Source organism: Tachypleus tridentatus, chromosome 10 (assembly GCF_004210375.1).
Source record: "Tachypleus tridentatus isolate NWPU-2018 chromosome 10, ASM421037v1, whole genome shotgun sequence".
Lineage (NCBI taxonomy): Eukaryota > Metazoa > Arthropoda > Merostomata > Xiphosura > Limulidae > Tachypleus > Tachypleus tridentatus.
In genome coordinates this window covers 59,233,833-59,248,054 of record NC_134834.1, presented here as the reverse complement: position 1 = coordinate 59,248,054, position 14,222 = coordinate 59,233,833, and the positions used below count along the sequence as shown (strand labels likewise).

Here is a 14,222-nt window from a genome sequence, read left to right as displayed (position 1 = left end):
AATATCAAAATAGGGCTCGTAAGTAAATCTCTAAAAACAATTGGAACGCGTGAGATTTCATAATTACGGAAATATTACGTCATTGCGCCAATGATTAAATGTCTATGCATCAACGAGATTTGCTTATTAAATTTTCTTTATTGCTCGACCCAAATATGGAACCATCCAGTATCTAATCTAATGCATATTATCTATCGCGCTTAATCCTCGCGCAGGCGAGAACTCTAGGCGCGCGAACTCTCTGTGTTTGACTTTCCCGTTGGGCATCGCGGGCCACTTGGCGACTCGTCGCGGGCCGGACTTTGTGCACCATTGGCTTAAGGCTTCGACATGTACGACAACATGATTCTTAACGTTGTTATGTACACACTATACTACTAGTAGTAGTTCAGTACTGTGAAACCCTGGTCATACAAAGACAATGCAAAGAAACGACTAGTCAACAAAATCAATTTAGGATTGTCTGAAAAAGTGCATGAATTGAACAAGTTCGTCTGAGCAAGGCTAGTACTGAGTACTAGGCCTAACGTTAATGTTGTTGACTGAGAACTGACTGACAATAACGTCAGACCTAAAACTGTAACTAGTTTAGTTTTCGTACACTAGAAACGCTACTGTAGTCTAGAATAATGAAGTGGTTTGTTTTTGACTTTCGCGCAAAGCTACTCAAAGGCTGTCTGCGCAGCTGTCCCTAATTTAATAGTGTAAGACTAGAGGGAAGGCAGTTAGCCATCACCACCCACCGCCAACTCTTGGGCTACTCTTTTACCAACCAATAGTGGGATTGACCAATACATTATAACGCCCCCACGGCTGAAAGAGCGAGCACGTTTGGTGCGATAAGGATTCGAACCCGCGACTCTCAGATTACAAGTCGAACACCTTAACCCACCTGGCCATGCCGAGCCTAATGAAGTGGACTATTCCCAATTTAAGACCGTCGTTTTGAATTTGCCTTCGCATCCAGGCATGCAGATAAAGTTTCACACATATGCCTATTCTGTTAATGTATACTTTGTTGGTTCATCTAAAGTCCCCAGGTCAAAACTGAGCTCAAAGTTGAGGTTACAACTCATTCTTCAGATATGTGATTTGGATTAAGGTACTCTAGCCTAGTCCTAACCAAATATTTAGTAGTTCAATGTGCAGTATAGTTTACAATTGATTATATGTTATGTATGTATACCAGTACAGAATGATCACTGATTACGTTGGCTACTACAGTATGTGTTGTTCATCACAAATTGTTTTGGAATACTTTTTGGCTTACAATAGATTTGCATATTATTGTTGACATTGCTTCTTGTATGCAGCTACCATAGCAACAACCTTAATGAAACTTTTGCAATGACTGAAAATTAATTATCATAAAATGGATTTAAACCAGTCTCGAATGGTTTTCAACCAATAAGAATGCAGCAAATCAATAAAGGTATTTATAAATTCATGTTTATATGCTGATGGACCTAGGTCCTAGGATAATTTTCTGGCAATCTTTGTCTGAACGTTGACCTAGAGTTTAATGTGTTTGACTGTCTTACCAACGTTTTCCTTTATGAATCTCAGTGTTTTTCTAGTCATTATAACTATATATTTTCCATATTCTTTTTTTTTTATTTCTGTATTTTTCAGACTGCAAGAAGAAACCGTTTAATTAAGTGGTGCACGAAAGAGAAAACTGGCAAAAAGGAACTGGCAAAAGGCTTTGGATTTAGTGACTAATACTGGAAAGCTGACTAATTTTTTCACTCAACTTACACATCATAATCTTCCAAATCAAACCCATCTCCGCCATCAGAAGTCACTTGTACTGACTTTGACAAGATTGAAGTTGAACCAAACTCCACACCTACAAGTACCGCTTTGTCCACTTCAAGGTCAGAACATCATAATGACGTTAAGGTATCACAAGCTGGCTCAACTGGCACAAGTCTCACAACTGATCTCACTTTGCCTGTAAATTCTTCTGATATCTCTAATGTTAATATTGATGAAGTTGCTGTACAAGACAGTCTGAAGTTAAAATAATTGCTGAAAATGAAAGTCTACTGGAATATGGTAAAATGCTTCAGTATACAAAAGAAACTAAAAGATGAAGAAACTAAAGCAAAAGTTCCAGGGTTGTGGCTCGATTTCTCTGTTGATGATGTGGCTTATTGGATTGCTTATGGACCCACTGACTGTCAATATGGGCACAAATGGACACAATGGGCCATTTTTCAAATCTTGCCGGACTTGCCGGGAACAACGAGACACTGTTCCCAAAAACGTTTCTTTGAGGTAACAGCCAATGGTGAGCCATACAAGAGAGAGTGGTTATTGTATTCAACATCAACAGAGTCAGTTTACTGCTTTATTTGTAAACTTTTTGCTCCTAAATTTTCCTCGCATTTTGTTTAAAGAGAAGAGTTCAATGATTGACGAAATACTATTGTAATTGGCCATCATGAAAGAAGCATTACTCACCGAGACTCTATGCTAACATACTTAACTCGCAAACAAGGTTTAAGCTTGCGACAAAAGTTGGAATAACAAATTAAATAAGAGTGCAATTACTAGGAACACGTCTTGAAACGTGTAATATCCGTTATTCATACGTTAGCTAAACGTGGTCTAGCTTTTCGAGGAAAAGATGAAAATTTGGTTCACTGCAGAATGGGAATTTTTAAGGGATGCTTGAGCTCATAAGTCGGTTTTATCCATTTTTAGCAGGGCACATTTCGAAAGATAAAAAGTCTGAAAAAATAAATCCTTCTTACTTGTCCAAAACCACCTTTGAAGAACTAATTGAACCAATGCCTCAGAAGGTCCACGCGTTCATTGTTGATGAAGTAAATTCTTCTGGTTATTTTAGCTTGTCAGTTGACTCGGCGCCAGATCAATCACATATAAATCAGTTAAGGGTTGTACTTCGATACTTAAAAGATGGACATCCTATTGAACCCTTTTTAACCTTTCTGGAACTGAAAATACATACCGGTGAGGAAATGGCAAACCAGGTATTGCAGTACTTACGTGAAGTTTGCAAACTTAATTTTTGAAAATGTAGGGGTCAGTCTTACGACAATTTGTTTCTATGTTCATTATGTAGGATAAGATTTTGCAAAATTTTCATAAAACATGTCAAGTTTTGCAAAATGAGGATGTGAACTTAAAAATATGTGCAGATCTGTAAGGGTCATTAACTGACCAGCTACGCATTTAAAGGGATGACTTTCAAAGATGTGAAGCAGTTGCAAAGGAAATACTACCAGATGTTGATTACAATACAGCTCAAATTCGCAAACGTGTAAGAAAGAAGGTACTCAATGATGGAGATGCACAAGAAGTAGATCTAAATATCAGAGATAAATTTCGTATCTCCATCTTCTAACAATTGTTGTCAAACTTGAAACTCATATGAGAAGAAGAGGAGAGGTGTACAAAGAAATAGCAAACAGATTTTCTTTCCTAAGTAATGTTTCAAATGATGTCACTTCATCTGCTGAAACTGAAAGGTACTCTCAGTGTTCCCAAAAGCTGACTGATACTTACCCAGAGGACTTGGACACTAATCTCTCTGTCGAGCTTCAGTAGTTTCACTCATATGTGCGCCATACGTTCAATGCAAGAAAAACTGTAGAAACCACATTTGCTCATGCTGAACTTTTTAAAATAATTTCAGAAGACAAAAATGAGTGTGCGTTTCCAAACGTAGACATTGCGTTGCGTATATTTTTAATATTAATGGTCACAAATTGCACTTGCTGAGCGTTCTTTTCTCAACTCAAGCGTGTTAAAAATCCCAACAGAACAACTATGCGACAAGACAGGCTCGATGTCTTGTTTCTGCTAAGTATAGAAGCAGGTTTGCTACGCCAAATTAGTCTTGAGGACTTGATCAAAGACTTTGCAATTAAAACTCTACAAGAAAACTTTTTTTTTTTAATTTAAACAAATATTAAGGTGTGAGTAAATAATTTGCTTACAGGATTTTAAATTCAAAGTGAGAAATTATTAGCATCAAAGTGAGAATTTTTAACATCAAAGCGAGAATTGTTAACTCAAAGTGAAAACTGTTATACAGTAAAAATAATTATTTTAATTATCATTAACCAAAGAAGCGATTTCGCTCATCATTTCTAAATAAAAGGCCTCAGTCATTACTTGTTTTTGATCCATGCCCAATCCGTTAAATAAATAAAATAAAGTTTTTATTTAATATAGTTGTGTGGTCTGACCTGGTAAAAAATTGAAGAAGGGTTATAAATTTTCCAACTTTTATTTCACTTTCAGCACTTATTGAGTCTTAATGTCTCATCAGTTAAGCAACGGAGGGGGCGAGGAAGGCACCATTGTTGGGCTGTGCTAAAGGCATCAGTTTCCCTTAATCCGGCCCTGGTATTAAGATTTTTATTGATAAGCAGAACCTTAAGATGACCTAGGGAGGTTGAAACGTTGTTCTCTGCTTATCAATAAAAGTGCGTACCCCGCTGGAACAGCGGTATATCTAGGGATTGACAACGTTAAAACTAGCGGTTCGATTACCCTCGGTAGACTCAGCAGATTGCCCGATGTGACTTTGCTGTAAGAAAACACATACACACACTCAGTACAAGTATTAATACTCATACCAGCCGTTCTGAGATACATACAAATCTATAGTTTATTTACATATAAAAATGCATTTTCTGAATATCAGAAACGATGTAATAACGTTGCCCTATACATTTAGTTAAACCAAGCAATCATCAAGTGATTGAAACGCTGACAATTACAAACAACATGGATGCTAATAGGCAAATAAATATTTGTGACTATTTTCTTTGTGTGTCGAAGCGAAAGGACATCAAGACACCATATCATAGGATTGCAGCGTCATCTATGATACAATATTTATACTTTTGTAACACATTAACAATTATTTAAATTCCTGTTTATGTAAGGTAAGTATTTATTATTAATGATATTAATAATCTAAATAAAATACCTGCATTATAAATACAAGCAGAAGAAACTGAGTACGTTTAGTATAGAAAAATAGTGTCGCTTTTTACTATAGTCCAGACATATATAATGTTATGTGTACTAAGTAGAACTATTTCAAGTAATAAGCAGAGAGCATAATAGTAGACAGGAATCTTAACTATAAAGTAAGTTTAGGTGATCAATTTATTTCTAGAAAGTGAATCTAGTGTATGAGTATTTTTATATTGTTTCAACTTGTCTAAGGTGAAATACTAAAATATGAAACAGGTTGAAACAGATAAATTCTTACATTTGTGTTAGAAATTACAAAATCAGTATTTTGAATGAGTAATTATAAGTGCATTTTCATGCTGCTGTGCACAAATTAGAACACAACAACATAGACTTTGGTTCTGTTTTCATTTGGTGTGACACAAGATTATCAGCCAAAAGGCAGTTAATTATTAAAATAGCTTATATTTGTCTGGTGATTTTTGTGCAATAAATTGTATTTCTTGAAAAAAATGCATATTCATTGTAATCACTAATATAAGGTAAGGTTAAAAGATATATAAGTGAAACTACCATATTTTCATCAATTTTTAATTATTTGTAGTGGTAATAGTAACAGAGGTATGTAATGTAATAGAAAAAGAAAGTTTCTAGTTAAGTATGTAGGAATAAATTTGATCTGTTGCACATGTTAGTTATGCACCTTTCTCTCTCATTGGTATTTTAAAAATAGTTTCTGAACATACAGATATTATACATAACTAAATACCTGTGTCTCCTTTTACTTAATATTCCTTTAGCAAGAACAGGAGCCTAAAGTAACACTTTTAAAAGTTATTAAATACACGTGCAGACTATCTTGCATGTCTCTCTCTATGGCATTTGGGAAGTTACAAGCATAAAAGCATTTTGGTGAATACATTAATGAACATATTTTAATTTTGATGAGGATTAATGGGAACCATACAGTCATTAAAATTCTGTTGTACTGGGATGAAATAATGTAACTTCATGCCTGTATTTTTGTCTGTTTCAGAAATTATAGTTTTGTATCTCTGTATGATTAATAAAATCTTGGCAAAATAGGACACTCATTATGATCTTGTACTGAAATGATTTTCAATATAACTCTAACCTAAAATTAACAGTGACACAGAAGTACTTAATGATTTTAGATATAACTTTAACCTTTCTATCATTATGTACAACTGTGTCATTAGATTTTGTTAATTTTTCTTTCCTTACTATGTATAATGTTTCTGTTGAAAATGAGTCTTAAAAAATGACATATTTTATTGGACAATTGACCTAGATGTTTGTTCTGCAGCACTACAAGCATGGGTACACATTACCTTTATCAAGCACTTTATTTTTAGTAAAGAACACAATTTGTTTAAAAATTTTAAAAATTTTTACTTGCAGGTTTTTTTTCTTATTGATAAGAGTAACTGATAAAGTAAACATTTTTCCACTACCTTTTGACAAGTACAATTGAATCATTTGATTAGTTTTGCCAAATACCCATTTACTAATTCAGTGTAAAGGCTGAAGAATGAGCCCATGAAGGACTCCAGAGTTTAACACTAAGCAATTAATGGATGAGTTGATGAATGTTAAATATCATGAGTTCTAGCCCATATAAAATCTGCATTCTATAAAAAAAATCTACAACTAGCACATATGTTATGGATTTCTGTAACAAAAATACATTGCTTCCACAAATGTTGTAAAATGATTTAAGTACTGTCAAGGAAGACTCTTTTTTTAAACAATGAATATTATTAAACAGCAGCCAAATTCTCAGTTCTTTTGCTTTAAAACACTTCATGTCAGTTAGCTCTCTACATCTGCTGCAGCCTTAAGTAGATCATCCTTTGAAACCTTAAACTACTATTGTAATATTCCTGATCAAATGACTCAATTCAGTATTTCCCAAGCTGTTATTTGACTCATGAAAGGCAGCAGTGCATGTAATTAGGAATAGATCTCCAAGCAATGTTGAAACAGGGCAACTTCATTAAGGAAGATTGCCCTTTGACTTCCTAATTATAGCACCTTCTATTAAAGTTGTTTTTATGTTGGAGATTATCCCCTGACATCTTGTACAACAGGATGAGCAACAGAGTCAACTGGACAACAAACTCTGAAACATTTGTTGTTAAAATACTTTAACTATGTTTTTGAAGATAATCTTTTTAACTGCCCAATCATTACTATCTTTAACAAAGTAATGTAAAAAGTGTCATAGGTACTTTTCCACTTTCAACCTAAAGGCCAGTTGGTAACACATTATTCTCTCTCTCTCTTTCTAGAAGTAGCAGCTCACTGATTATTACATGAATTGGATACATTCATCTATGGGAAGATTTAAATACAAGGCAACTATCCCAACTGAATGATTATTTTGGTGATGTAATATACTTCTTGGCTTACAAAGTTTTTTATATATGCCACCATCTTAAATATATTCCAGAAAACTGCCATTACACTTTTTTCTATCATTTCTGTAGTTTAATAAAGAAGAAAAACCACTATCTTTCATAAGTCTGTGTATCTGAAGAGTTAATAATACAATGATAAAAAAGGTAACATTTTTTATTTTATAGACTTTGCATAATTTGTTACAATTTGGAAAATATGGTAGTTCATTTATATCAAAATCTTTTTTTTTTCATTTGTAATTCTAAAAAGCTGAATACAAACTATACTCTTCCACTAGAATGCTTTCTTTAAATACTCTTCCAAAAATAGGTGTTGTTTGTTCCTTGAAGAACTGGCTGGTCAGGTAACTGATTAATCAAACCTGAAAGATCAACAATACTTGAATTTTGCCTCAATTGATAATACATAACTATAATGAATGCCTCTATGGGTCACTCATATTATGTCACCTGCAGACCCAAGAGGCTTGTAATATAAATGTTTGGAGTAGTCATGATCAGAAAGGCTGATGGAATGACTATCACCATATGAATCAATCTCTTTATTAGATAAGTTGCACCAGTTTTAAAGTATGAGTTCTTAACTGATAGAGGATTCTGATGTAAATGCTATAAATATCACATAATTTTTAACTCGTAATAATTGATATTACTTTTATAACTACACAGTCAATGACCCAGTACAACTACAAGTATTTTGTCATGAGGTTCCATGGTCCATACATACACAGTGGTGTTCTTAAATACATAAGAATATGTTATTTGAATGATTATAAATTTTTTTAGACATATTAGATTGATGTGGGATGAATAACTAATAAATTACAGCTAAACAGTTTATAAACTGAATAAATTTACATACATGCACATATATTTACATAAATATGTATGTGGAAATGAAATTGTGTACCTTAATAAATTTTATTTTTCAACCACACTCTTTCCTACATGCTTTTCTTAGTCTTCATCCAGAGTATGTGGCAGTAAAAGATAGCAATGTTATTATAATTTGTTAATATTACGAGGTAAATTATTGGTATACCATAGCTGATTGCAGATTTTCTAAGATAAATAATTATATTCCAAATTAGTGTTACTTTACTACTAATACTTGAAGAAGAATTTAATTGTTTATTGTTCACAGTTTGTAAGGTTTGTCTTTAATTGTTATTTTTGACCTGGACATGTCATATGATATTTGCCTGTTTGATATTTGATAGTTGTGTGTAGAAAGTAATACAAACAGAAGAAACACAAAATATGTACCCTCATAAGTACTACAGGTTTTCAGAGTTTACATGGTGCATTAGAAGCAGGATAATGAATCTCATATCTGTATTGTTAACAAATATTACTGCAATACTCGAATTCTTTTACTGAAATAAATATTTTTCTTATCACAGTTTCAGGTTTGTAAATCACTAACTGTGTCATTCATAATCATGGCTTATTTGATCAACAATACTTGAGATAACATATGCAAAAATGTTTGGACACTTTTCTGAGTTGGATCAGTACAATAATATTAATTTAATTCATCACTATTTTCAGTTACCATACCTGCATTTGTATTATTTTAATCCATGTGTACTTTTTCTATATTTTCATGTGCAGCATCAGATGATGACATTCTGCAAAAATAGAATCACAGTATCAAAAATATTACTTTAATGTATCCAACTCAGACTTCAATAAGTTGATAGTGATGAAAGTGAAAAGAATCTTGCAAACTTATATAATTTTTTGGAATGTAAAACAATTTACTATATTCTAATTTAAAAGAAAATGAATGTCCACATTCTCATATGTTACCAAAGATATCTTATTTTGTTAGAAACGTTAGATCTTATTTATACTATAACAGTTACTAAAAGATAAATTGCTGAGTTTAGATATTGTGATGAAATTACATATACTTTAATAATTTAATCAAAACAGAAAGAAAAACTTGCGCATAATACAAGGAACAAAACATTAAGGTAGATATTAAAGAAAAAGAAAACTAAAATGAAGAAATTACACCTTTTTTGATTCAGAATTTGAAGAGAAATGGAAATATGTATAAGTGCTAACACTGAAGTTGTACCAAAAAAATTTACTCAAACCTTGCAAATAAGTATAAAAAGCTTTAAAGCGAAGACTGCATAAATTAAGTTACCAAAATACTATTTTTGAAAAGTTTTTTATTTTTCCAGAAAGTATTGAAAATCATAAAAACTGATAATGTTAGCAGTTTAACATTTATGAAAAAAAAGAATATAATAACTTGTGAATTAATTTGTTGTAAAGATATGAATGATGCTTATATTGTATTGTTATTTAGCCTGAAAATCAAGTAGTCGAAGAGCTCTTTTTTTCAGTGTAGCTAAATAAAAGCAAGAAAATTACATTTCTAAAAGTTTCCAAACAATTTTAACTTTTCTATGTTTTATGTATCATCATAAAAAGTTCAACATTTTTCATATACTATTGATTAGTACATATCTGTCAAATTTTCTAGATTAAGTTTTACATTTTCATTTGCAAGAAATTAAAGAACTTATTGCTAAATAAAATGTCCATTTTATAAGGTAGTGTTTAGTGAAAAGAAATGTTTATTTGTAGTTTCAATAACAGCTCGCAAGTGTTGTCATGTTTTGTTTCTGGGTTTCTTCTGCAGTGTGTTTATTTGTAGTATTAATACCAGCTTGCAAGTGTTATCGTGTTTTGTTTCTGGGTTTATTCTGTAGTGTGTCAGATTTATTTTTGCAAAAGTATACATTTCAAATCAATTTTCATTTTAGTTCCATGGAGAAACTCAAGTATTTGAAGTAAATGAATTCAAATAACTGGATATGGCTTTTATTTTTATTTATTTGACAACACATTAATATGTTGGGAAACAAAATTTAGTTACTGCAGCAGTATCTAAAAGTGGCATAAAGATGTTTTTTTTGCTATGACATTTCTTGTTCAAGGAACTTAGAAATATCATCCATAAAAATTAATATTTATGTAGAAAGGTTGTAAAATTATATGGTTGATTTATGTAGTGTTCAAATGAAAAATAACACATTATTGTTATTGCTGTTGATTAATACATGGTTTAAAGTTTTGAACCCAACTTATAAGGTAATTTAATGTTAATAATAATAGTGTTAATATTTAGAATGTATTGCCTTCTAAAAGTCAACATTAATTCTTAGAAAATATAATTCCTTTTCAGCCAGTTATACTGCAACATTGCAAGAAAAAATAACAAAAATCTGATATTATCTTTAATTTTTTTTTTATTCCCCTTCCTTTCTTTAGTAGAAACTGTTACCTGTCTATGAACTAAGTTGATAAGTTTGAAATCAGGTTGTTAAGGTAATTGGGAACACTAATTGGTTGAAAGCCACTCAACTTTTGTTTGACATGTGGTGTTTGAAATAAATCAGAAGTGTTACAACTTACAAATAAAGCACTATAATATTTTATTTCTGACAGGTTTGGTTCTGGTGAACCATAATGAAACAAAGATCACACAGGCTTCCAGTAGCTGTTAGTTAAAAAGAATATGAATTTCCAACAAAGGAAACACAGGAAAGTTCAGTTGTACAGAAAAATCGATTGTAACGTCAAACTGTCATATTTCATATTTAAATCAAATTAGGCTCTTGTTCTTTTGTGATACTGTACGATAAATCTCAACATACACATCTGAACACTCGATAAGTAAAGTTGCTAATCAACTAGAACCAACAAAATATTCTAGCTATATAATGAAACCTTTACAATGGATTAGAATTAGTATGTTACATCATAAGATGAGTAAGTGACAATCTGTTTGTAAGCTAATGATTACATTTACATGCTGGTTTAAATTGATAAGAATGTGTGGTTAATAAAGAAGAGTTCAACAGCATAAAGATATACCAAAAATATTCCAGATTTATATGAAATCTGATCAAAGCCATGTGAGGGTATAAGAAACTGAAAGAAGGAAGTCTGTAACTTTACAAAATCTGCACCTAAACAACCATTAACTTCTAAAAAATGGAGCACTGAAGAGTAACATACATTTTCTTTTTGGACTGATTATTTTTATTTTGTTTGGTATTATATGTACTTTTGATACTAAGAAAATATGTTAATTAATTATGATATTTAAGAAATCATACTTGGTTAACTCTACACATTTTTTCATTGTGTCACTTACTAAATTTAGTAATTATCATTTTGCTTTCCTTGTATGAATATATTTCAACAGCACATATATTAAGAGTTCCTGTTTAGTACAATGTAAGTTAAAAATGCATAAATATTTCATATATGTATTTTTGATGAAGTTTGTCAGTGAAATTGATAATCTTTTAAAATGAAAATGAAATTACAGATCTAATTTCTTCATTATAGTTTTTAAAGACACCCAAGAGAACATGAAGAGGAATTACTTTGGATGTGAAACTTGATAGTTTTGAGTAGGTTTGATGCCAAACATAAACTTAGCTCTATTGTTAAACTTTTAGGCTTACTTTCTCTTCAGTGAGAAAAGTATGAGAAAACAAAGAAAAAACTCAAGGCACTAGCTAATGTAGCTACATCTTTAAGTGTTCATACATTGTATTTTTATACAAATGAAGTGATGTGTAATGTGGAGAGACCTGTGTGTAGGTTGAGGACCAGATCCACTGTCACGTGTCATTAAAAACGATGGTAATATAAGCTAAGACAAAACGTTTGTATGATGATTTGGTGACTGAACAAAGTGATAGTGTTAGTTTTGAAGAAAACCTTCCTGGCAAGTAAAGGGTGGTTTTATAGGTTCAAGAAGTGCTTTAACTTGCACAACATAAAACAAAGTGGTGAGGATGCTAGGGCAGATGTAGAAGCTATATGAAGATACTCCTAGTGAACTAAAGAAAATTACTGATGAAGGGGGGTTACAGTCCAGAACAAGTCTTCAATGTGGATCAAGCAGGACTGTTCTCAAAAAGCATACCAGATAAAACATTTTTTTCTTTACTTTTAGAGAACAGAAGCCTGCATCAGGGTTTAGGGCTTGGATAGACCATCTGAATCTACCTGTGGGTGGTAATGTTGCTGGAGATTTTAAATTAAAGGTTTTATTAGTGTACAGTTTTGATGAAACTCCAAGGGCTATACCAAGCCTAGTTTACCATGAATCTGATGCTCAAATAAGAAGGCTTGAATGACGATGAATATTATTCAAGACTGGTTCAACAACTTCTTCTGTCCTGATGTTGAAAAGTACTGTGCCAAACATAATATTGTCAATAAAGCACTAACTCATCTCACACAACACTTTAAGTTACCCAATGAACTAGAATGATAATTCTGATAATATGAAGAGCTGAGTACATCCCTATGAACACAACTACATTGCTTCAGCCAGTGGATCAATGTGTTATCTTCAATTTCAAAAGATATTATTTAACTATAAAGTTGAGTTATTAAAGTCCCATTGAAAAAATATGTCAAACGAGGATCTGATAATGTTGGAACAAGAGCGAGTTGCAGAAAAGGAGGATGCTACTGAGAGGTCACCCCTAAAACTCCAGTTAACTACTAATAACCTGCCACAGCCCTTTGTCATCATAGAAGAAGTGATGCAAACAATTAGTGCTCATAATACCAGTTGTCACTGTAGCCTAAAAGTTACAAGAAAAATACATGATGTCATTCACTGTTGCAAGAGAAAGATGCAGCAGAATCAACAAACAACTCTTCATGCATTGTTCATAAGAAGCATTGAACCTACACCAAGTCACAATGAAAATGATGGTCATGATTTACAGGATGAGACAGACATCAGTACCAGTACTGAGTCTCCCTCTTTCTTTTTTGTGTAAAACTTTATTAAATTATGTCAGTTACATTTAATATGCATTTAAAAGTGTTTTCTTACATTCATATGTGAGTGTGTGTATGTGTTGTTGTTTTTTGTACTTGTGTAGATCAAAAGTTTTCCATCTACCTTTATAATATGGAAGTCAATTTGAAAATAAGGTTCAACTTATGGAATTTCTTACTATGGAAGTATTTTTAAAGAATGCATCCCTTCCATAATGTAGTGGTTGAATTTGTAGAAATATGTATCATACATTTAAAACAATCTTCTATGTAAAACCTCACTATGAATATCAGTTTTAATAAAACAGTTTCTTTCAATACAAATCAAAACATTTGCAGAAATAAAAAAATAATAATGATATAAGTTTTTATTATATATTATCTTTGTACTTAATATGATATGTACACTACATACAAATATACTTAATTGGTGCATACCCAAAATTAAAATATCTGAGGTGTACAATATAAACTTTTTTAAAAAATTATAAATAAAAAAATCTAAAAGAAATCTTACTTGTGACAAACAGGATAATTTTAAAAGTGGTTTTATTTTCATCTCACTAATTACATACTTTTCTAAAAAGCTATTTATTTCACACAGGATATACTGCAAAATCAATGTTGCAATTTTGGTACTGTTTGCAATGCATTCAAATATGTTAGTACAAAATATACTCAAAGTTGTGCCTGTCTATGGAATCTACTTACAAATTATTGTTATGATTTTTGTGTGAGGAAGTTTATCTACACTCACTGCTTCTCATGCTGTTACTTAAGTATGTGCCAACCTTATGAAGGAGAAAACATTTATAGAACAATCAAAATCTACCTATACACACACACACACACAGAGTTGAGAAAATCAGGACAAATATATATATATATATATATGGATGATTTAACATGAAGTAAACCTAAATTTACATTACTATAATCATGATACCTTTAAAGAAGTAATGCTTATAACATTATGCAAGTCAACAG

General features: G+C 31.7%; 1 protein-coding gene across 2 annotated transcripts; it reads left to right on the top strand.

The window, feature by feature from the left end:
* The first annotated feature begins 4,243 nt into the window (after window positions 1-4,243).
* Window positions 4,244-13,542, top strand: LOC143229369 (uncharacterized). Of its 2 annotated transcripts, none has more exons than XM_076461603.1 (2): window positions 4,244-4,925; window positions 11,778-13,542. In XM_076461603.1, the coding sequence occupies exon 2, from the start codon at window positions 12,857-12,859 to the stop codon at window positions 13,232-13,234; it is 378 nt and encodes a 125-aa protein (XP_076317718.1). In that variant the 5' UTR covers window positions 4,244-4,925; window positions 11,778-12,856; the 3' UTR covers window positions 13,235-13,542. The 2 variants fall into 2 exon arrangements, with proteins under 2 accessions (XP_076317718.1, XP_076317719.1); XM_076461604.1 differs by lacking the exon at window positions 4,244-4,925 and adding an exon at window positions 4,939-5,132.
* Window positions 13,543-14,222: the final 680 nt, after the last annotated feature.

Coding starts and splice junctions, on each gene's coding strand:
- LOC143229369 (XM_076461603.1), top strand. CDS start 12,857: ATGTCAAACGAGGATCTGATAATGTTGGAACAAGAGCGAGTTGCAGAA.